A 24,042-nucleotide genomic window follows, 5' to 3' on the forward strand; every position below is an offset into this window, starting at 1 on the left:
TCCATCTTGTTAATTCCTCCTTGATCATCCATAACAAGAAGTTGAAACCACTGCACTTGTGGTAAAACATAGTTTTGCTGCCACAGCCTTGTGAAGTTTTGAGCACAATATGGGTGCTCAAATTGACCAGGAAAATGGGCCTTTATGAACCCCAGCCTTGTTCCCTGCAGTAAGGGGAGCCTGCTGGTCATGCCTTTGACCTCTGGCCCTCCTGCTGACTCCAGGTGTGCTGTCCCTCCTACACATGCTGGTTCCCAGCACCTGCAAGGAATTAAAGTTCCCTAAAATGCTCCTTGGAGCTGGGCGCTCATCGTGCAGTACAGCTGACACAAAAGCTGAAATTCCTTTCACATGAGAACACGGGCACATCTGCTTGCAATCATCTTCCTGCAGGCAGCCAGCCTGATCAAGGGGAAATGTGATTCCCCACGCTTGGTCCAAGGGGTGCTGGGCAGACGCCTGCGGCCGAGGGGCTGGATTTGGGCGAGGCGCAATAAACGCGCCTCTCGCGCCCGGCATCCCCACCAGTGCCGCGGCTCCCAGCCCGGCTCGCCTCTTGCCCTGCTTGCAGGAGGCAAGGCACGCTGAAATAAAGAGAAACCTGTGCTGGGGCAGGAAAGGTCGTTTCTTCTGGGCAGAAGGAGAGAGGAAGCATATTGCATTAAAGGTAAACTGATAAAATATTTGTCTGCTGGAAGAAGGGGAGGAATGTCGAAAACGTGTCAGTGTTCTTTAGAAAAAATTATTGTGGCGTCTTACTCCTTCCCTGACAACAGCTGTGGGGTGTCATAAAGAAATGTTCTAGCCTTCAGTGATCTGTAGGCTCATGCAGGGCATTTTCCTTGCTACAAGGATGCTCTTTGTCTGCCTGTGCACGCCTGTGTGTGCACACCGGGGTGTGAATGTGTGCTCTGCAGAGGAGGAAATGACTGAAAGTATTAGAAGTGAGTGGACATAGAGGGGATATTAGCAGAGTCTCTGGGAAATCTAATGTTTGTTTGTTATTACTTTCTTTGTTGCAGCTAACCAATGAGAAAACAACTAAAAAAATCACTTTGATGAAATGTGCAGTTTGTAACACAGATGTCTTATGGTTTGTGTACTTCTGTAGATTTGTCACATTCCATGTTAAAACTTGCTTTTCATGCTGCTACACTAGAGGACTGAAGAAGTAATTTATAGGTACAATTAAGAATGCCATGTTTGGGGAATAAAGGGAGAGTACTTGCAACAAAAGCAGGCTTGACAATTGAGTGATTCAGTTTCACTGTGATCCCTGGAAGCAAGCTGAAGGCAGCAGCTAGAGTGTACTTTTACTCTTCAAATCTGATCATCAGTTAATATGTTCGCCCCACCTCCTCAGGCTGGACTTTATTCATAGTCCAGACAGCCTGAAGGCTGGAGCCAGGTTTGCAGAAGACATTAAAAACTCAGTGATGCAGCTGCAGTGCTCCAAGGGCACACACGTCCCAGCCCAGCCACAGCATCCCTACAGCTGGACTGATTAAAATGGTCAGAAGTGACAGCTCACCACAATCCTGCAGGAAAATGCTGTGCTGCAGGCTGGGCAAGAGGACCTGGAGCAAGGCAGCCTGTTCTGTGTGTGATGTTTGGAGGCATCTGGCTAAATCAGGCAGGGGCTGCTCCTAAACTCTTTGAACTGAACTTATGCTAAGGCCTCCTAAGGTCTTGGTTTCAGCCAAGCTATATTCTTGGCCTCAAACAAGTGCCTAATATAGAAGATCATTCCCATGAATAACTCTTACTTTGGACTTCTTAAAGAATCTGTCTTGTTTAGGGAAGTTTTGGTAGGGTGGAAGATCACCATCCCTTAAAAAGTGCAGAGAGCAGTGATGTGCAGATAATATTTTTTTAAAAATTGGCATGCAGACGTTCTGCATATATTACCATTTGCAGTTTATTCACATACCTTCATGCATACCTGTAGAGTTTAAGGTGACTGTAGAATGATCTGTGCTAGAGCATAAAAATTCAAAGAGAAACATCTGTCATTAAAAAGTAATAGGAAAAAGCATTTATTTAGCACAGGCTGAATCACAGAAATGTTTGCATGCTGTGCTTGGCTTGATTTACCATAGGGAAGACTTAATGATATAAAGAATCATTGTCTGTAAGACAGTGTGTGGGGTCTGCTGTTTTCTGGGGCCTCTCACGTGAATGTTCATTTGGGTGTTCCAACACACTGACACTCAGTAATAAATCCACCAGGGCATTTTTAGAGGCCTCATACTCAATGTATTTTTTAATATGGCTTCATTCCCTGTGAATACTAATGTGGATGTATAGAGATGAGAAGCCTTCCAATGACAGACAGATGGGATGCCTTTAAGGCTGTGTCAGAGGCCTCTGAAAATATTGATTGCCAAGTGTGGTTACTGAGAAAAGATGCTGAAACCTTTGGAATTGAACAGTTAACAGAGCATGCATCAAATGTGAATTTTCAGTTATAGGAAGGATAAGCCCTGACGTCAATCCTTCCCTGTGGCAGCCATTAAATCTGATGGCTGGGTCTCAGTGTAGCTATGGGAAGATGCACATCTGTGTTCCTCTGCTTTGTGAAGGCTGTGCTTGCAGAGATTATTCTTACCACTCACCACACATCTCAGGAGTTTAGTTGTTAATTGCAGCCCTGAGATATGTGAAAAGTCTCTGTTTTGGCCCGAGCATCCGAAGAACGAGCCGGAGTTCTTCAGTTTTCATTCTTAAAGTTGTTTATTATACCTTCTCTATAAAATTTTTCTCCCTGCCCAGCCGAGGTCCACTCAGCAGGGCAGCCATCGGCACTCTGACTGCCCTCAGGACAGTGGTGTCTTTTTATACTACAAACTACATATAACATATTTACAATTATTTTCCAACACCTATCACCTATGTTAGACAGTGAACTTCTATTCTAAACCAGTCCCAAAGTGCCAGCATCACAGCAGAAGATGGAGGTAGAGAAGAAGAAGAAGAAGAAGAAGAAGAAGGAATGGACATGCCCAAGTTCCTCCATCTTGTCCCCAAAACCCCCATTCTAAAAATCCCAAAATCTACCTTTTCACCCAGTGATAATTTTACTGTTACATTATTTAAATTTCTGTGGCTTTCAGGTCCTCATACAAAGCTGGTAATTTGCTCCACGGGTCATAATCAAATCCCCAGGGGTTCTGGGCTGCGTGCCAGGGTCTCCGAGCCCCCTGGCAGGGGCCCCAGCAACTCTGGACACTTAGAGGGATGTACTGAGTTCTGACACACACAGATTTCATCCTCAGCTGGAGAATGAGTTTTCATTCTAGGCAGGAGGCACAAGCACAAGTCGTTAACTTTGGGGAGTAAATGGAATTTGTCAAGGCCTTGTAAAATCACTCTTGCCTGTTGGCTTTTCTAATGTTACACCAGTGCCCTTTACCTCCTCTGCCTCTTACTTGCAGCCTCTCTGCTCCTTGTAGTGCTGTCATCAGCCACCAACTTTTTTCAGGTATTGCCTGAAGCCACTGCTGAGCAATTGATGGGAAAACAATATTGCTTAGGTTGGAGGAAAGATGGCTTCAGCTGGCATTTTTGTATAAATTTGGAGAAATCCATTTTACAGGTGACTTGTGAATGTAAAAACTCTACACTACCACCTGTCTTCTCCTTCCTTTCACATCCAAGAGAGATGCATTGATTTTAAGGCTAGATGACATCACTCTGGGCTGACCACATGCAAAATTCAGGTCCTCTGACATCCCTGTATAAAGTAATATTTCAGGATCAAGAAGAGTACCTGTGACAGATACTGTCTTTTGAAAAGGAGAAAAACCCTCTCCTTGATTAAGAAAGATCCCCATAGTCCAAGAGAATTCTTTAGAAGTTGTTCTGGTATTGTTAACATCCATCTGATGTTTCCCCTTGGACTCTGAGCCCATTACACATCCAATTAAGTTAAAAGTGCTTCAGAAGGGAAGCTGCTTTCTACCTGCACATGCATTGTCCATGTACAGAATTCAAATATCAGTAAGCAAATTACATGTGTTTCATAAGTGTAGTTGTCATTGTCATAAACTCGGATCATTTGGGATAATTTGTTCCTGAAGCTGCCTTTACAGTAGGGGAAGGGAATAGGAAGATACATTTTCCAACATATTTGCTATGCAGAAAATGTGCTCAGATCTTTGATTAATATTCCTGGTTTGTATTGTTTATTTACATATAAGGGTTTAGTCCTCTGTTATGAGAGCTTATTTTAAAATGAAAATATATCATATTTAAGTGGAGATTGGAGTCAAATAGGAGAAAGCTTGGATGAAATAATAAGAGTTGGAATTTGTTCATAATGAAATCAAAATGAAGGTATTTGTCAGCCTTTGTTTTAATCTGTTTCTTTTTTTAGACTTGCCTGGAGTTGCCTGGGAAATCAATCTGTGCCTTGTGCAGTGGGATCTCTCCATGGCTAGGGACACTGATTGATTGTTTCATATATTGAGACTGTAGGTTTGATGAGAATTCTATAGGAATGGTGACAGCAGTGGAGACTTTAGGGTTTTGGCTTCTTCACTAAAATGCATACCTTACAACATGTGTTCCTTCTTATCAGATAAAAAGTCCTCTCTCCACTCTGTATTCCTCTCTTCTTTCTGCTATGCATTTCTTGTCTCTTTTGTGCGTTTCTCTCCTTCCTCTTCAAACTTCTCAGTATGCATTGTTTTAAGTACAAAATAAAATTATTAAGTCAAGTAAGATTAGTATTATGGAAAAGCTTTTCTGTGGACATATATAGTGAATTTGTAATGATTCAATGATTTGGTTGTATTAGGTGCTTTTTTTTTTAAGCGTAAAATAATTTTTCATGGCATGGCCAACTCAAACCCATTACAAAAATTTCAATGAAATTATCAAGGGTAAAGGATTGGCTTTACTAAACCCAAGAACAAGTACTGTATTTAAATTAGCAGAAACACAACTTTTCTTATCCAAGTGCCTAAATTTTGCACAGCATCTGGTCAGGCCCAGTCTCTGAAAATTGCACTCCCATGATGGGTGTGGTGGTCTTCAAAGTATAACTGATTTGTCATTTTCTCTTAGTTGAAAAAAAACCCAAAAACAAACAGCAGAAACTTCCTATCTGCTCCTATCTCCTCCCTGCTGTCCAGCAAAGCATTGGAGTCATGGTCCCTGGAGGTTTTTAAAAGATGCATAGATTTGGCACTTAGAGACATGGTTTAGTGATGGACTCAACAGTGGAAGGTTTGTTGTGGGACTCCATGGTCTTAAAGGTCTTTCCCTACTAAATGTTTCTATGATACATTGATCTTACCATGACTGGTTAACAAGTGATTACCAACAACAGAGATTGAGAAAGAACTTCTTCATAGAAAGGGTAAATCACTGGAGTCACCATCCCTGGGAGTGTCCAAGAAACAGCTGGATGTGGCACTGCATGGCACTGCCATTGTTCAGTTAACCAAGTGGTGATTGGTCAGTGGTTGGACCTGCTGACCTCGGAAGTCTTTTCCAGCCTAAATGATTCTATTTGACTACCAACATCAGTTACATTGTTGTCCCTATATCTACATTAATCAACATAAAAATTACAGGTTTAAGTGATCATCTTTAAGAAGATGTTTCTTTTCTAGTCATAAGTTTGTAAATATAAACAGTCCAATACCACTGTGTGGCCTCCCCCAATATATCATAGAGTCATTACTGTGCCAGTGTCATTTCTGTAAGATAAAATAAATCCTCAAAGGTTTGTCTGGGTGTTTACTCGCTGCTGTATGGCTAAACCCTAACCTGGAATCACATGTGAGAGAAAGAGATTGGTGTCATCAGGGCATCAGGGCATTACCCAGCTCAGGTCCCCCCTAATTCCAAATACCATTCAGGAATATGTACTACACTTGCAGATCATTTTAATGAATAATTACCAGCTAAAAGAATCTTTGGATTGTAGCCATTAGGGAACATTACCTAATAAAAAGGCAGTCACTATCCTTCATTCAGGAGCAGTACTTCAGATCTGCCATGCAGGATGTGAAAATGTGTTAAACCAGGACAAGGTTCTTCAAAGCAAAAATCACTGTGGTTCTCTTTAAAATAAAAAAGGAGTCAGATACAAAGATTTGTAATGGCAGATCTTGAGAGAGGAGGAGGCAAAATAATTTTTTGTTGGTTTTGGTAAATGCAAGTGATTGAATTACTTATTCCTGCTTGAAGAATTACATCCTCAGAATTCCTCTCTCTGAAGCTGATTAACTTTCAGATTAAAGCTGATGTCTGGTCTGGCCCAAAACCTGAGTGATCTGACCAAACCCATGGCTGTCTTGCCTGCCAGGATATTTTTGATGGAAGGGGAAAAACATGCTGGAGGTAGATGGCAGCATGTTATCTCCTCTGTGCCATCCTCTGTGGCTGGAGTGCCAGGGCAAAGGAGCAATTATGCCAGTGCCTCGAGGAGTGAGCTGGGACCCCGGAGGCCTCTCTGCACTGACAAGTGCAGGCAGGCTCTTCTGCTCAGCTGATAAGAGCCAGCATGGGTTCAGGAGCTGTGCAGTCCTACCAGCACAAGGAGAGCTGATGTGAGCTGGGTTGGGCCCCATGCTGTGATTTGGGATCAGAGACCAGCAGCCTTTCTTTCTGTCACTCACCACAGGCCCAGGAGAGCAGAGATGGGGATGAAATGCCCACATTTCCAGCTGAGTCACATTTCAGTACAACGGTTTTGTGAGATCCAGGCACGGAATGGGATTTAATCTTTCTGAGATAAATGGAATTCCTTAGGGCTCTTGTGATTAAAAATGCATGTGTGCATGAGTAGCTGCAGGGTGGGTGCCTAAATGGTCACAATAGGCAAAAAGCCTTCCCTCAAATTTCCATAGCTCACAGCCACCCACCCTTTGAAGTCACTGGCATCCAGGGACAGCTGGATGCAGCAGGGCTTCACAGGGGAAGATTAAAGATGCCATGATCTCTTACTCAGCAGCAGCACAGAGACAGTACAGAGAGTGCATCCTCCTGGAAACAAACTGAGCTGCAAATCAGAGAGGTAATCCAGCATCAGATGGGCAGAAGCGTGGGCTTGTTCACAGGCAGGGCACTGGCGGATCTGGGAAGCACAGATATAAAGCAGAGCCAGCAAGAGCAGCCCCAGACAGATCAAGAGAGGTGTAAGGTCATGTTTGATAAAGCCAGGATGACAAGTGAGGTTTCTGCTCTAATAACCTGAGAATCATGCTCCAAGCTGCCATGCACTGTATGTTCCCAATGCTCCCAAGGGCTCGTTTTTGACCCAAGGAGAGAGCAGTCACCTGCCCTCTGCTGCTGTGCTTTGTATTTTGGCTGTGTGGGCAGACGTTTTGCATCCCGTGGGCCTGCCTCGGGCAGGCTGGCAGTGCTGCTGGAAACTGCAGCCCGTGTGATCCCACCTGCCTGGGAAGGCAGGCAGGGAAAAGCAGATTGTTTGTTAATGCTGAAAATGCCTGGCACACTCCAGGCAATGTTCCCGCTCCTCTGCTTTGAAACGTGGGCTTCAAACTCTTCAGGCTCTCTGGGATGCCCCCCTTTTCCTTCCCCATGAAATTGCACACACTTTCTCCTGTTTCAAACGAAACCCATATATTTTTACAGCACGCACTCAGCAGGCAGGGGCTGTGTCTCTGCAGGTCTCCGAGGCTCCTGGCTGCCCAGGTGAGGAGCAGAGGAGGAGCACGGGGCTGGCCCTGCTGCCCAGGTGAGGAGCAGAGGAGGAGCACGGGGCTGGCCCTGCTGCCCAGGTGAGGAGCAGAGGAGCAGCACAGGGCTGGCCCTGCTGCCCAGGTGAGGAGCAGAGGAGGAGCACGGGGCTGGCCCTGCTGCCCAGGTGAGGAGCAGAGGAGGAGCACAGGGCTGGCCCTGCTGCCCAGGTGAGGAGCAGAGGAGGAGCACAGGGCTGGCCCTGCTGCCCAGGTGAGGAGCAGAGGAGGAGCACAGGGCTGGCCCTGCTGCCCAGGTGAGGAGCAGAGGAGGAGCACGGGGCTGGCCCTGCTGCCCAGGTGAGGAGCAGAGGAGCAGCACAGGGCTGGCCCTGCTGCCCAGGTGAGGAGCAGAGGAGCAGCACAGGGCTGGCCCTGCTGCCCAGGTGAGGAGCAGAGGAGCAGCACAGGGCTGGCCCTGCTGCCCAGGCTGCCCAGCACTGCTGCAGCTCCTGGCGCTGTGGGGCTGAGGCGCAGGGAGGGAAACCTTGCACAGACCTACTACAGATCCACCTGTCACTGTCTCAGGCTCTTTGCTCCTCCGAAGGCAAGCCTGTTCTGCTGGTGAACTTCCCTGCACAGGCTGAAATCCACTCCAGAACATGCCCACATTTTACCCGCTGCCATCGCTAAGATTTCAGATTTTTGAGATTTTGCATTTTCTAATCTTTGAGTAGGTGCAGCTTGTTTGTTGGGTGGATCTGGGATTTTATTTTCTTGTTTGTTTGTTCAGGGTTTTTTTTATGAGAGTGTGTGTACGTTCTGGATGTGAATAATAAAATAAGGCAATGAACACAAGTAAAATATTGCTCAGAAATAAGAAGCATAAAAACTAAGTACCCCAAATGATAGCAGTAAAGGAAAGAATGATTTGAATGAAATCAGGCCATGTCAGAAAAACAGGTATTAATGTACTACAGTCCCTCTCCACCTCCCTTCCTGTTAAATCTGACATACAGGTTTTCTATATGCTTCCAGGTTTATCTTAAAAGTGTGCTGGAGGCAGTAAGAGAGAAAAAGGAGAAGGATTTCTTAGAGAATGTTTTTATCCCTCTGTGGAAAGGAAGCAGCCATGATCTGATAACGTTGCTGAACTAATCTGCTTCTCACTGTGCTTATCAGCAGAGCAGTAAGGTAAATTCTGCAGTGAGGGCAGCAAAGTACTGTCAGTCAGTGAAGGGAGGAGGATGGACAGACCAACAGACACCATTTCTTACCTGGCAGGCTCCAACAGAAGCTGAGAAAAATATCAGCAGTAGCCAAGCAGGAGAAAAAAAAATCCCAACAACTTTATTTTAAGCTATTTTCTATGGAAAATGTGAGCTCTAATATTTATTACTAAAATGGACCAAAAAAATAGTGCAACCAGTTGAGATGCAATGGCTGAAAGCCATGTGCCAAGGACAATGAGACTCACAGCTGACAACAAATAAATTTTTCCCAAAGAAAAGATGTTTGCTCTGGGTCTTGGGGCTGATCCTCTCACTGTCAGGACATCTCTGAGGCAGTGGAAGAAATAGTATGCAACTCAAAATATTTTGGAAAGAACTGACTGATGATTTAAATATTCTTCCTTCTGTTTGGAAGCAAAACACAGCTCCTGCAGTTTTCTTGGAAGAGGCTGCAGAAAATCATTTGGAATGCCAAGTGCCTCTACCCTAAGGCAGGCAACCTGGACAATATGGCTGGGAGATTTATGGAAACCTTATTAGCAGAAAGTAATGATTTTCTGGGTATTAGGAACACTGTTCAGTGCTGCCATGTTCTTGATCAAATGGGTCATTTTAGTGGATTGTTAAAATCTACACGTGCTTACTTGTAAAAGATAAAGTGTCATCTCCTGCACTCCCTGGCCAATTTCCAACTTCTCTATTTGCCTGTCAAGTTATGATGGCATTGAGCCTCATTATTTTATCATAAGTCTCATTATATTTGGTGGGGGGGTTTTCTTGGAACTCCAGCTTTGGGAATCCTGTGATTATATAAGCATTTAATCTACACTATATTTAAGAACATTACTGTGCTGAAGCACTTAAAATCATGAATCCTAATAAAGAAAGAGGGAAAGAAACCAAGATCGATCTTTTTAGTGTGTTTTTTGTTGTGCTTGGAATTACTGAATATCCTTAAATAGCCATTACTGATACTATCTCTTACATTTTAATGAACAAACCACAGTTCTCTCAACAGCTACTGTGATGAGAGGCAAAATCAGAGGCATCTCTCTTATTCAGAGATCTCTTTGTACAAAATTTTAGGCAAAATGTAGAATATTAACTATAGTAAAAATAGTAAAACACTTTAAAATTCAGGATGCTTTGAGTCAGAGATTACGCTCTCCCACCAAAAAAGCTACCAGAATTTCTTCAGTGAGCTCCTTGCCTTGCTCCTGCCTGTATATTCTTGAAGTCAGGTTCAGAGTGGTTTCCACTGGATTGCTCCCAATTTTTTGCCTCAGGCTTGCAAGACCATAGTCGTCAGTCTAACCCCATGCTGGGAAAGTAATGAACCCACCAGTTCTATCCTGCTATCCAGCTGCAGGCTTCCTTCCAATCCATGGTCTTTGTTATGCTCAGGGGCTTGATGGAGTTTACACCATGCTGAAAGGAGCCCTGCTCACTGCTCCTCATTCCAGGGCTGCCTGGGGAACAGCCCTGCTGACAGCATTAATTAACATCTTTCAATGAAATTTCGACATCAAGGGTCTACTACTGTCACCAGTGGTGATGAAAGACATTTAACCAAATGACATCATTGGTGCAGACTTTCTTACCTAATGCCCTTGAGAACGCTGCCCAACCATGCCAGCAGAGAGCTTCCAGCACTGGTGTGCCAATAGAGGCAAATCAAGCCCTAAAACAATCCTGAAACCCCTCCATAGACAGAATCATTAAGTTGGAAGAGACCTTCAAGATCATCAAGTCCTACCCATGCCCCAATACCTCGACTAAACCATGGCACCGGGTGCCACATCCAATTTTTTCTTAAACACTTCCAGAAATGTGTTTGGTGACTCCACCACCTTCCTGGGCATACAACTCCAGTACTTTATCACTCTTTCCATAAAACACTTTTTCCTAATATCCAACCTATATTTCCCTTGGTGCAGCTTAAGGCTGTGTCCTCTCATTCTGTCATCTGCTGCCTGGAGAAAGAGACCAACTCCTACCTGACTGCAGCCACCTTTCAGTTGCAGAGATTGACAAGGTCACCCCTGAGTCTCCTTTTCTCCCAGCTCCCTCAGTGGTTCATCACAGGATTTGTGTTCCCAGCCCCTCTCCAGCCTTGTTGCCTCCTCTGGATGTGCTCAAGTGTCTCAATGTCCTTCCCAAACTGAGGGGCCAGAGCTGGACACAGCACTCAAGATGTGGCCTGACCAGTGCCCAGTAGAGGGGAAGGGTGACCTCCCTGCTCCTGCTGGCCACACTGTTCCTGATCCAGGCCAGGAGCCCTTGGCCTTCTTGGCCACCAGGGCACACTGCTGGCTCATGTTCACTCACCTGTCAACCAGTGCCCCCAGGTCCCTTTCTGCCTGGGCACTGTCCAGCCACACCGCCCCAAGCCTGTAACATTGCAGGGGGTTATTGTGGCCAAAATGCAGGACTCAGCACTTGAACTATTTAAACTTCATCTTATTGGGCTCTGCCCATCCATCCAACCATTCCAGGTTTCTCTGCAGAGCCCTCCCACCTTCCAACAGATCAACACATGATCCCAGCTTAGTGTCGTCTGCAAATTTACTAATGAAAGACTCAATCCCCTCATCCATGTCATCAATGAAGATATTGAACAGAACTGGCCCCAGCACAGACCCCTGAGGGACACCACTGGTCCCAATCCAGCTGGATGCAGCACCATTCACCACCACTCTCTGGGCCCGGCCATCCAGCCAGTTCTGAACCCAGCACAGAGTGCTCCTGTCCAAGCCACAGTCTGCAGCTTCTCCAGGAGTGTGCTGTGGGAGACAGTGTCAAAGGCCTTGCTGAAGTCCAAACAGACACATCCACAGCCTTTCCTGCATCCAGCAGGCAGGTTGCTTGGTCATAAAAGGAGATCAGGTTTGTCAAATACAACCTACCCCTCCTAAACCCATGTGGGCTGGGTCTGATACCCTGACCATCCTGTAAGTGCTGTGTGAGGACACTCAGTATAAACTGTTCCATAGCCTTACCTGGTACTGAGGTCAGGCTAACTGGCCTATAACTTCTAGGATCCTCTTTCCCACCCTTTTTGTGAATTGGTGTCACATTGGCCAGCGTCCAGTTATCCGGAGCCTCACCAGTGAGCCAAGACTGCTGGTAAATGATGGAGAGTGGCTTCACAAGCTCATCTGCCAGCTCCCTCATCACCCTGGGATGGATCCCATCTGATCCCATGGATTTATGCACATCCAAGCAGCTCAGCAGTTCTCTGACTGTCTCCCCGTTATAGAAGGGGGACCATTCTGCTCCCTGACACCATCTGCCAGCCCAGGAGGACAGCTGTCCTGAGGACAAGCCATCTTCCCACTAAAGACTGAGGCAAAGAAGCCATTAAGCACTTCCACCTTCTCCTCACCGGCAGTTACTAAGTTCCCTCCCATCCAGTAAAGAACAAATGTTGGTCTTACCTTTCCTTTTGCCATTAATATATTTGTAAAAACATTATTATCCTTTACAAAAGTTGCCAAATGAAGTTCCAACTGAGCTTTGGACTCTCTAATTTTTTCCTACATGCACTAGCAACCCCCTTAAATATTTCCTGAGACATCTGACCCTCCTTCCAAAGATGATACATCCCCTTTTTATTTCTAAGTTCCCTCAAAACCTCATTGCCCATCCAGGCTGGATGCTTGTCTCATCAACTCATCTTTCAGCACACAGGGACAGTCTGTTCCTGTGCCCTCAAGCTCTCTGTTTCAAAGCACACTCACCTTTCCTGGACTCCTCTGTTTTTAAGGGTTGCTTCCCAAGGAACTCTCTGAATAAATCTCCTAAATAGCTCAAAGTCTGCTCTCCAGGAGTTCAATGTAAGAGTCTTATTGATGTTCCTCCTGATTTCACCAAGTATCAAGAACTCCAACCATGACATCTCCCACCAGCCCATCTATATTTACAAACAACAGGTCTAACATAGTCCTTCCTTTGGTGAGCTCGTTCACCAGCTGTGACAAAAGTTGTCATCCACACGCTCTAAGAACCTCCTGGACTGCCTCTTTTCTGCTGTACTAAGTTCCCAGCAGATGTCTGGCAGGTTAAAGTCACCTACAAGAAGAACAAGGACTGGTGATCCTGGTGATGCTGAAGAAAGGGAGGTTTTAAAGAGAGCAATGTCACTGCTGATGGAGAGATCCCAGGAAAACACTGCAGAATTCCAGCTGTACACACAACAACTGTGGCTTTCCATGGTAAATAACAGAAAGGGGTACTGCAGACATGTCAGTAAACTTGGATATTCACTCAGGGGTAAATACTTGGAACAATAATGCAATAGCTTCAAGCTCAGCAGAAAAGTGTCTTACTACAATACTTGGGCAACACTGCCTTAAGTCCTTATAACAGCCTGAAAAGAAATAGAGATTGCTACTGGGGAAACATCAGTCACCTTTCACCCTGCCTTTGAAAAGAAGTGCTGTGATGCTTTTTTTACTTTATGTCAAAAACTTCTGTCCCCTGAACTGAGAAAGTGACCTCTTCTTGAAGACACTGCACTCACTTTAAACCTGAGGGTTATAGTCTTCTGTCAATCACTTCTTCCATCACTAGAGCAATGAATTTCTACAATAACCTTGTGCTTGAGTCAATCCTTTCTCTGGGTTTCACAAGATTGCATTTTACCCCAGCAGTTTCTTGAGTCATCATGGTCTATCTAGTAGCCAGAAGAGGTTCTGTGCTTTGTATTTCCTTGCCTGAGAGGCACAGAGCACCTGAAGTTCTGCAGAGCCCCAGCTCCCACACAAGGCTTGCTGCAAACCAACCAGCTGAACAAAACACCCTTTGCCATTACCAGTATAGCAGTAAACCATGAATATTCATGGATTATTGCCCTGGTTTTATAAATTAACTACATCACAGCTTTTCCATGTAGCCTTGCATATGTGCTCTTCACTTCTGTCCCTTCTAGCTATGTTCTGCAAATTGCTATCCCAAAGCTCTGGTGGTTTTAGCAAAGGGGCTGTCAGAGTTAACCTGATGAAAGAGTGCATTGATTCAGGAGAAGGGGCCTTTGCTCCAGCACATGGTGCTGTCTGCTGACACGTGAAGCATGGGGCTACAGGGAAAAAACACTCGAAAACAGTGACAGAAAAGAAAAACCAGCTCTGGTTTACCTTTGCATGGGAGCTGAGCTGGGACCCCATCCTCCTGTGGAAGTGCTTCCATCACAGGGATCAGGAGGGTGCTGCTCCCTCCCACTCTCTGTCTCTGTGGGAAGATGTGGCTCCTGCAGAGGGCAAGGGGCACTTGGTGTGGAGCTGTTGTTTGACACTGCCACTTGAATGGGGTAATAGAATCATAGAATGGTTTGGGTTGGGAGCAGCATTAAAGATGATCTCATTCCAACCCCTCCCCACCATGAGCAGGGACACCTTCCCAGAGAACAGGTTACTCAGTTTGAAGCCCTTATCCCTTGTCCTATCACTTCATGATCTTGAAACAAGTCCTTACAAAAAGGATGAGCAGAGATGCCTGAGCTTTAGCTCACAGGTGCTGGGGGATGAAGGGCAGCAAGGGAAAATCTTTGAGCGCAGATTCGAGTGATCTTTTTCAGAAGAGAAAAGATGTGTGAGGGGGAAACAGGAGCAATTTCCTGAACAGCATTCAGGCTGGGTCTGGGACACTGCTGAGGGAGCACCCCACTCTGGTGATTCTTCTGCATTTTACAGTGAGTGGTGAAGGCAGCCATGGGGTCTGGTCCCACCCCAAGATCTGCTGTGCCTGCCTGTGTTCCACATCTCATCACAGGGAGTTGCCACTGCACAGCTCCCCCACCATGCACTCGTGGCTATGTGTATGTGTACACACACATATTCAATGTACATATTTATATGCAATATATAGAGTATGCACTCTGTGTGTGTGCGTATGTATTCATCTGCAACTGATCTGGAACTGATCCCTCTATCACAGAGCCAAGGCCCCAGCACCTGCCAGATTTCCCACAAGTAGTTTACAGAGGGGGCCTGGCCCTCCCTTGCTCTCTGCTGGCACAGCTTCAGCAGGAGGTGAGATGCTCATTATGGTCTCCTGAGTGCTGTGGGTCTCTGCTGTGAGGGAAGAGAGAGGTTTGTGTCTTAAGATGGGTGAGGAATTCATTAGGAATTCATCTGGGGTGTTTCTGGCATCTGCAGGGGAAGGAACTGATAGAAGATTAATTCACCAAGGGAAGGTTGAAGTCCAAATTAGGAAAAGGCAAGAGTAAGTTTAGGCACCATTACAGTCATGGAACTGCTGAGCAAGGGCCCTAAGTTTGTGAGTTTGGCTTTTGGTCCTTGAGTTCTTACAATAAACTAAAACTGTCCATATGTAGAAAAAAAAATCCAAATTATTTTTCAAAGCTAATCAGCTAAAATGCATTGTGATTTTCTGTGGGTTTGGGCGGTGAGAAGAAAGAAGACAGAGAAAACACTGAACTAAGTCACCTATAGTTGATTCTGTTTAGTTTTTCCATCAGGACAATCTCTCCATTTCCATGCACTGTTACAAGGATCTGACAAACTGGGTTTATATCCAGAGCAATGTGAAATGACATGCTACAGCCATTTTATTTATTTATTTTTTTAACTCCCTGTCAGAAAAGCCTGCATAAACCGCTGAAAGGTCTTTACAGCCTCACCGGATGGACTGTGTGTAGCTCCAATAAAAAAGTGCTTCTGGGAGGTGCCCGAGCAGTGGGTGGTGCCCGAGCAGTGGGTGGTGCCCGAGCAGTGGATGGTGCCCCAGCAGTGGGTGGTGCCCGAGCAGTGGGTGCCCGAGCAGTGGGTGGTGCCCCAGCAGTGGATGGTGCCCGAGCAGTGGGTGGTGCCCCAGCAGTGGGTGGTGCTCCAGCAGTGGGTGGTGCCCGAGCAGTGGGTGGTGCCCCAGCAGTGGGTGGTGCCCGAGCAGTGGGTGGTGCCCGAGCAGTGGGTGGTGCCCGAGCAGTGGATGGTGCCCCAGCAGTGGATGGTGCCCCAGCAGTGGGTGGTGCCCGAGCAGTGGATGGTGCCCCAGCAGTGGGTGGTGCCCCAGCAGTGGATGGGTGCCCGAGCAGTGGATGGGTGCCCGAGCAGTGGGTGGTGCCCCAGCAGTGGATGGTGCCCCAGCAGTGGGTGGTGCCCCAGCAGTGGATGGTGCCCCAGCAGTGGGTGCCCCAGCAGTGGATGGGTGCCCCAGCAGTGGATGGTGCCCCAGCAGTGGATGGTGCCCGAGCAGTGGGTGGTGCCCCAGCAGTGGATGGTGCCCGAGCAGTGGGTGGGTGCCCCAGCAGTGGATGGTGCCCCAGCAGTGGGTGGTGCCCGAGCAGTGGGTGCCCCAGCAGTGGATGGGTGCCCGAGTAGCGGGTGGGTGTCCGAGCAGTGGGTGGTGCCCCAGCAGTGGATGGGTGCCCCAGCAGGTGGTGGGTGCCCCAGCAGTGGGTGCCCCAGGAGTGGATGGGTGCCCGAGCAGTGGGTGGTGCCCCAGCAGCGGATGGGTGCCCCAGCAGTGGGTGCCCCAGGAGTGGATGGGTGCCCGAGCAGTGGATGGTGCCCCAGCAGCGGATGGGTGCCCCAGCAGTGGGTGGGTGCTCCAGCAGTGGATGGTGCCCCAGCAGTGGATGGTGCCCCAGCAGTGGATGGGTGCCCCAGCAGTGGATGGATGCCCGAGCAGTGGATGGTGCCCGAGCAGTGGATGGTGCCCCAGCAGTGGATGGGTGCCCCAGCAGTGGATGGGTGCCCCAGCAGTGGATGGTGCCCGAGCAGTGGATGGTGCCCCAGCAGTGGATGGGTGCCCGAGCAGTGGATGGGTGCCCAAGCAGTGGATGGTGCCCCAGCAGTGGATGGTGCCCCAGCAGTGGATGGATGCCCGAGCAGTGGATGGTGCCCCAGCAGTGGATGGTGCCCCAGCAGTGGATGGGTGCCCCAGCAGTGGATGGTGCCCGAGCAGTGGGTGCCCCAGCAGTGGGTGGGTGCTCCAGCAGTGGGTGCCCCAGCAGTGGATGGGTGCCCCAGCAGTGGGTGGTGCCCCAGCAGTGGATGGTGCCCGAGCAGTGGGTGGTGCCCCAGCAGTGGATGGTGCCCGAGCAGTGGGTGCCCCAGCAGTGGATGGGTGCCCCAGCAGTGGATGGTGCCCGAGCAGTGGGTGGTGCCCCAGCAGTGGATGGTGCCCGAGCAGTGGATGGTGCCCCAGCAGTGGATGGTGCCCCAGCAGTGGGTGGTGCCCGAGCAGTGGATGGTGCCCGAGCAGTGGATGGTGCCCCAGCAGTGGATGGGTGCCCCAGCAGTGGATGGTGCCCCAGCAGTGGATGGTGCCCGAGCAGTGGATGGTGCCCCAGCAGTGGATGGTGCCCGAGCAGTGGGTGCCCCAGCAGTGGATGGTGCCCGAGCAGTGGGTGGTGCCCGAGCAGTGGATGGTGCCCCAGCAGTGGGTGGTGCCCGAGCAGTGGATGGTGCCCCAGCAGTGGGTGGTGCCCGAGCAGTGGATGGGTGCCCGAGCAGTGGATGGTGCCCGAGCAGTGGGTGCCCCAGCAGTGGATGGGTGCCCCAGCAGTGGATGGTGCCCGAGCAGTGGGTGGTGCCCGAGCAGTGGATGGTGCCCCAGCAGTGGGTGGTGCCCCAGCAGTGGGTGGTGCCCGGTGCTGCCCCGCTCCGAGCCCCGCAGCATCCCCGGGTGCCGCTGCCCCGGCCCGGCCGCTCCCGCCCCTCCCCGCCCGGCCCTGCCCTTCCCTTCCCTCCGCCTCCACGCTCTCCGTCTCCTCCGGCACAGGTGGCACTGCTCTCCTCGCCTCTCCTGCGCTCTCCCCGCCGCGATGCCGCCGCCGTGTCCCCGCGGGGCCCTGCCCGGGGCCGCCCTGCTGCTGCTGCTGCTGCTGCTGCTGCCGCTGCTGTGCGCGGCGCCCGGTGAGTGAGCGCGGCGTGCGGGACACGGGACCGCGAACCCGGCACAGCGGGAACAGCCCTCCTTCCCCGGGCACCCCGCGGGGCTGAGCGCCTTGGGACGCTCCGAGCCCGGTGCGAGCTGGGCATCTTTTAAAAAAGGCGCTTCTTTGCCGGCGACTGATTGCAGAACAGCCGAGCGCTTGCAGGTCTCCCGTTGCGCTCCGGTGTGGGGATCAGCAGGATGACTGCTTCGATGTGCTTTGGGACGGGATGCCAGGCGCAGTTTTGGAGCACTCTGATTGTTAGCACAGCCCTCACCCAGTGACTAGGGGCTTCCAGAATTATCGTGCTGCTCTGGGTGCTGGTACTAGCACCAGCTGCAGTTTTCTGATGAAAAAGATAATCGTTTACTTGGTGAAGAAGGCCATTGTAGGGTTTCCCTTGCCAAGAGAGCTGGGGAGAAGGTGCTGGAGTGTCAGAAGCTTCCCTGCATTGCATCCAAATGTGGAAAGGGGAGCAAAGAGAGAAAGTTTCTGCTTTGCCTCTTGAACTGGAGCTATGACAAAAATACTTCTGGCAGTTTTTGAGAAATAAACTTCTGTTGTTGTTGTTGTTGTTATTGCCTTCTCAGTAAATGTATGTGTTTTATTTTTATTTGTCTAGATGTTTCAAGGGGAAATAAGCTTAAACTGATGCTTCAGAAACGAGAAGGTAAGTAAAGAGACAGCAAAGTGCTTTCCCTTGTTTCTCCTCAGAGTCAGTGCTGTGAGTTGAAGCTGTCGAAGAGCTGTTCCTGTAGCTCCAGCTCCAGGAGGGCAGCTGGAGCAGGAGGTACAAGCACAGGGCCACACTCACTGTGGGCCACACCAGAACCTCGTGCTCAGCAGAGCCCTGCCGGTGTGCCAGGCTGGGATGCTGGGCTGGAGGCTCTGCTTACCACAGCTCCCTCTGAAACCCAGGCTTCCCAGCCTCAGGAACGCTGCCTTTGCTCTGCACAGAGCAAAGCACCGACCTGTTCCAGCGTATGCATGGCAGACGTGGCATTTATCTATTTGGGGCAGTCACAAACTTTTCCAAGGAATGCATGGAAATACTGCTGGCTCAGGCACAGGGAAGAGTATGTGCAAACCTGGCTTGCCTGTGATGCCTTGACTTGCTCTTTTTTCTTCTTGGCCCCACGTGTGCTTCCTTTTTGGAAGACTGCTCTCCTACGGGAGAGATGATGGCCAGAGGCCCAGCAGTCAGAAGCATGGAATGGCTCTCTGGTTGAGGGAAGGTGGTGGAGACGATGCCAGCTGGGAACAAACTGCACCACAGCAGATGAAACATCCCAGAAGTTTTGGCCACCTCTCCTCAGCCTGCCCTATGGCTGAAGCAAAGAATTTATACCCCCACAGAGGGGACTTCCACTTCTGCCAGGCTTTCTAATTTTGTTCTGGGGTTTTTTTCTGGCATCACTCCACACCTCTTGCCAGAACTAAATATATATCCCACCCACCTCTGTTTTCCTTGTGTGTAGGTTCCTTGTGTTACCATTCTGCAGGGCTTGTGTGAAGAGAGGAGTGACCCTCCTGCACCACAGCAGTGGCCACTTACTTGTTCAGGTCCCCTGGGGAGGGCTCTTGGGCATGCAGACAACATGGCTTAGATCAGGAAGAGCTGCAAAACTGATGATAGAGGGAATATGCAGCCTCTTTAATTCCAGCCTTGCTCCCTTTTCTGGTTGGTTTCTAAGGCAGGCAGGCCAAGCACACAGTGCTGCTTCCCTGGCTGGCAGTGTCCCTTGTGTGAGGGCTCATTCGTGGGACATTGCTTAGCTGTCCCTCCCAGCAATAACAAGGTCATGGTGAGTTATCAGTTTCCAGCTCATCACTGCAGGACAGCCTGTTTCCCACTAACTGCAACAACTCTTCTATCTTTTATATTCAGAATCTCCTTTTTTCTGTAGTCCTTTGCCTACCTCTGTGAGTCTGCCCACCTCCTGCTTCAGTGGTTTTCTTCACATTTCCACTTCACTTCCTTGTCTATCCCAGTCTCTTCCCTCACATCTCCAAAAATCCCATGCATACCCACGCTCCTCCTGATTTCTCCCTCATTGAAATGAACCATCTGAAGGCAAGGCTTCTCCTACTCCTGCACACTTATTATTTCACAGCCAGATCAATACCATGTTTTATCATTTCTGTGTGTGGTCAGGGGTTGTCCAGTCACAGAATCATAGCACTGTTAGATTAAGAGAGATCTCTAAGTTAAAGTCCAACCATTTACCCAGCAGAGTCATGCTCACCACTAAACCATGTCCCCAAAAAACCATGTGTCCTTTGAACACTTCCAGGAATGGCAACTCCCACCACTTCCCTAGGCAGTTTGTTCCAAAGCTTGACCACTCTTTGAGTGAAGGACTTTTTCCAAACATCCAATCTAAACCTTCTGTGGCACAACTTGAGGCCATTTCTTCTCATCCTGCTTAGTCCTCTCATCCATGTCTTTGGGAGCTGCATCAATTCCTCCAGCAGCCACAGCACGCTGCTCTGAGGCATGGAGCCAGCCAGATGGCACATCTGGGTCTGGCAGGTTGAGGGCATTTCCATGCATCCCTCATGTAGGGTGCCATGAAAACCTGATGGGCTTTTATTTTCAGGCATACACGGCATTTAGTAGCACTCATCTAAATGCTACTTTTTTACACATCAGTTTCAAAAATCTATCTTTTTAAGTGTTTTTTCCCTTCACTCTAATATGTTAGCAGTGTTTCTCCAGCTCACTTAGTCATTTTAACTTCACCTCTCTTCTTCAACCCAATTTCTGCAATTGTAGCACTTAGGGCCAGTCTCCTGCTCTCTCCTGAAAGCACAAACACATAGTGTATATGCTCATTGAATTTGGGTGGTTTTACTTAAATTCCTCAGTTAGCTGCTGTACTTGAGCTCAGAAATGCTTTACAAGAATCCAGGAGAATGAGGGTAGCAGAGAAATCCTATTACACTGGTGATTCCTGGGTTTATTACTGCTACTCTGCTACAGGCATTGCACTGGCAAGCACAAAGGTAATGGCATGATGTGAGAATCATTTTCTTACTTGCTGCAAGCAGTACACTCCAGGCTGACCAAAAATTTCCTGGCATGCCTTTTGTGGGGGGATCAATTTCAGCCCCTGCTGGTGCTGAGAAGCCGGAGGTGTCAGTGAAAGAAGCAGCAGCCAAGGAGTTCCTGAGCAGCCTGAGGCGGCAGCGGCGGCAGCTGTGGGACAGGAGCCAGCCCGACGTGCAGCAGTGGTACCAGCAGTTCCTCTACCTGGGCTTCGATGAGCAGGTCGGTGACAGAGATGGAGAGGGCTTTTAGAAAAAGAGGGAGAATAGGCAGGCATAGAACAAGGGGGATTGGGTTTAAATGAAAAAAAAAGAAGATATTTAGATTAGATATTGGGAATAAATTATTTACTGTGAGGGTGGTGAGGCACTGGAGCAAGTTGTTAGAGAAGTGGTTGATGCCCCATTCCTCTAAGTGTTGAAAGCCAGGTTTGATGGGGCATTGAGCAACCTGGTCTAGTAGAAGATGTCCCTGCCCAGAACTCTTCTTTTAAAGTCAGACAGAAAAATAACCTCTGGTATGTGTTAGAGATCCTTGCATTATTTTATTAGTAGAAAAAAATTACATTAAGGTCTTGTATGGAGTTCCTGCCTGCTATCAAACTTAAGCTTAATAAATTGCAACTGGACATATGAACAAAGTTTGCTTTGTGGAATAGGTGTCCAGACTCAAAGTAATCAATCGTATTTCAGGAAAGTAATTTCCTGTCAGCCTCAACCTGATCAGCTTTTAAACATGCTGGGAAATCCACACCAAGCTGGCTGTGACTGGCACTCCTCAGTGAATGGCACTGACATTATGCACCCAATGCACACTTGTGCCTCCACAGTGTGGGCAGCTCCTGACCATCATGACCACTGGCAGCTGTGCCTCCACTCTATAAGTGAAAGGAAAACCTTTGGATAATATCCAGTCAACCTCCCTTCAAATGGGAAGGACACATTTTTAAAATACACTTTATTCATAAAAACACTGGAGTGGAATCAAACTCTGCACAAAGCTCTACTAAATAGATGCTGGAATAGGGCAAAAAAAGTGTGTTTGCTTGCAGTCCCACATGTAGAATAATTTCTGCTTTTAATAAGAGGTAAAAATAGTTATAGATGTTGAATTCTTGGCTTCTGTCAGCTGTATGAATATGTTTAATGAGATTGCATTGGCACGGGGAAGCTGGAGTTCATTTTAAAGCTTCATGCTATGTGGATTGCTTGGAAGATGAATGCACTCATTTTCAAAGCTGCAACAATTAGAAAAATAATCCTTTGCTTCAGCTGAAATAATGAAGGGTACTTTTTTGTAAATTCTCCTGGATATTATGTGGATAAAAGTCACTTCTCAACAGCATGGCTACATCCCCTTTCACTAATAGAAATAGGAAAAATAGGAAAAGTGGTTTTATACACCTGAAGCTGAAGACTGGAGGAAAATATGAAAAGGAACAAGGACAAACCATGCAGATAAAGTGAATTATCCTCTGAGTTCCTGTATGCATTTCAAAAACATATGAGGCCTGTTGTGGGATACAATGAATCCACTTAGTAGGTTTTCTTGAGTATTAAGACACAGTCTTAACAATGAAATAACTGTTTGTTCCAGCAAAGGACTTGGTCCATACTTATCCATTGTATATTCGCAAAACTTTTTTTTCCCCCAAATCTCAGCCAAAAATATTTCCAAAGAGTCATTCAGATGGAAAGGCTTTGACTTGGCAAGTATTTGATATCCTTGCACACTATTTTTCCTCTGCTGTTGTGAGCAGAACTGAAGTGCCTATTGCATTTCCATAGCTGGAGGGCTGTGTTGTACCTCTGTTTTTACCTGGGCAAGGTGGGAGAGAGAGATCAGACAGAAAGCAAAAGGCTGTTGCACCCCAGTCAGGGATATTGCAAGTAAGGCACATGGCAAGGGAGAACTAAACCTTTATATTTTTAACTGTAAAATATTGACATAATTCTACAGCCCACTATTGACAAGGTAATTGAAAAATTAAAGGTGCTTAGTGCACATTTCAGATGAAGGCGGTCTCAGTTTAGGCACTCTGCAGTGGGCAGGGGGTGTGGGGCTGGGTCCAGGGCAGGACAACTCCTGCACACAGGATCCCATAGGTACAAGTCACAAAACCCCTTAGATCTAAAGATTTCATTTATGACAAATGTGCAAATGATCCGAATTTCTGAAAGAGGCTCTTGCACCGCTTCAGTTTCATCTCATCACTGTACTTTCAGACTGGAAAGCAAATGCACAAATGCTCTCTTTTTTTTTTTTTTTCCTGGCTTTTCTGGCAGAAATTCGAAGATGACCTCTCCTACTGGACAAACCTGGGGCGTGCTCGTAATGAGTACTACGGGGGGCACTACCAGCACCACTACGATGAAGATGCTCCCATTGGCCCACGGAACCCACACGCCTTCAGGCACGGGGCAGGCGTCAACTACGACGATTACTGATGCCATTAACCCTACTGCAGCCTGTAGGGCTGCACTGGGCGAGGCTGAGCCCTCCCTCAGTCAGGATGACCCTGCTTTTTCTTCCATTCAAGTCAAACAGAAAGAGTAAAGGAACTGCCAGACTTTGATGAAAGCAACATGACTTTTTAAAACTATCATTACTTAGTAGTACACTATATATAAAAAGTGTTATAGAAATAAAGCTTTTTTGATATCAGGTTGCCATTATTTAGTAGACTTCATAACAGCAAGTTTAATTCCAACTGTATTATTACAGATTCCTTTTTAAAGGGCTTTTTCTCTTGCTGTCCCACAATCAATTGCAAAATTACATTATATCATCTACTCTGGCATATAGAATACATAATATTAGCCAGTACATTTAAGATGTGCCCTCCCATTCACTTTTCTATTAACAAATAAATCCAATTATTCTTGGGAGAAAAGAGAAAAAAAGGTTTCCTGTCAATTGAAGTGCTGCTTTATTGCCTCCTCTGCCGTTTCCATACCCACAGCGTGCAGCCCTCCAAGCCTGACATGGCACTGCTGCAGCTCCTGTTGGGTCAAGGACACAGATATTCACAAAAGCTGAATTCAGTGCAGATGAGCCTGCCTACCTACAAAGCCTGTGAAAGGATCCTCCAGGGAACAGGCTCAAGGCTGGAACTTGACTTCAGCAGTAATTGCTGAGGCACAGAGCATCCAACCTGAGCGGCCCCAGCCCCTCCCAGGCACGATAACCCAGAGGTTATCTTTGCCGAAT

The 24,042-nt window shown here is 47.8% G+C and overlaps 1 protein-coding gene across 1 annotated transcript; it reads left to right on the top strand.

Moving 5' to 3' along the window:
* Positions 1-515: 515 nt before the first annotated feature.
* ECRG4 (ECRG4 augurin precursor) lies at positions 516-23,496 on the top strand. The gene is made up of 5 exons (XM_063149853.1): positions 516-667; positions 17,630-17,763; positions 18,406-18,453; positions 20,894-21,054; positions 23,118-23,496. Exons 2-5 carry the CDS (start codon positions 17,673-17,675, stop codon positions 23,277-23,279), a joined length of 462 nt encoding a protein of 153 aa, XP_063005923.1. The 5' UTR covers positions 516-667; positions 17,630-17,672; the 3' UTR covers positions 23,280-23,496.
* The last annotated feature ends 546 nt before the right edge of the window (positions 23,497-24,042 follow it).

This window comes from Melospiza melodia, chromosome 2 (assembly GCF_035770615.1).
Source record: "Melospiza melodia melodia isolate bMelMel2 chromosome 2, bMelMel2.pri, whole genome shotgun sequence".
Taxonomy (NCBI): Eukaryota; Metazoa; Chordata; class Aves; order Passeriformes; family Passerellidae; genus Melospiza; species Melospiza melodia.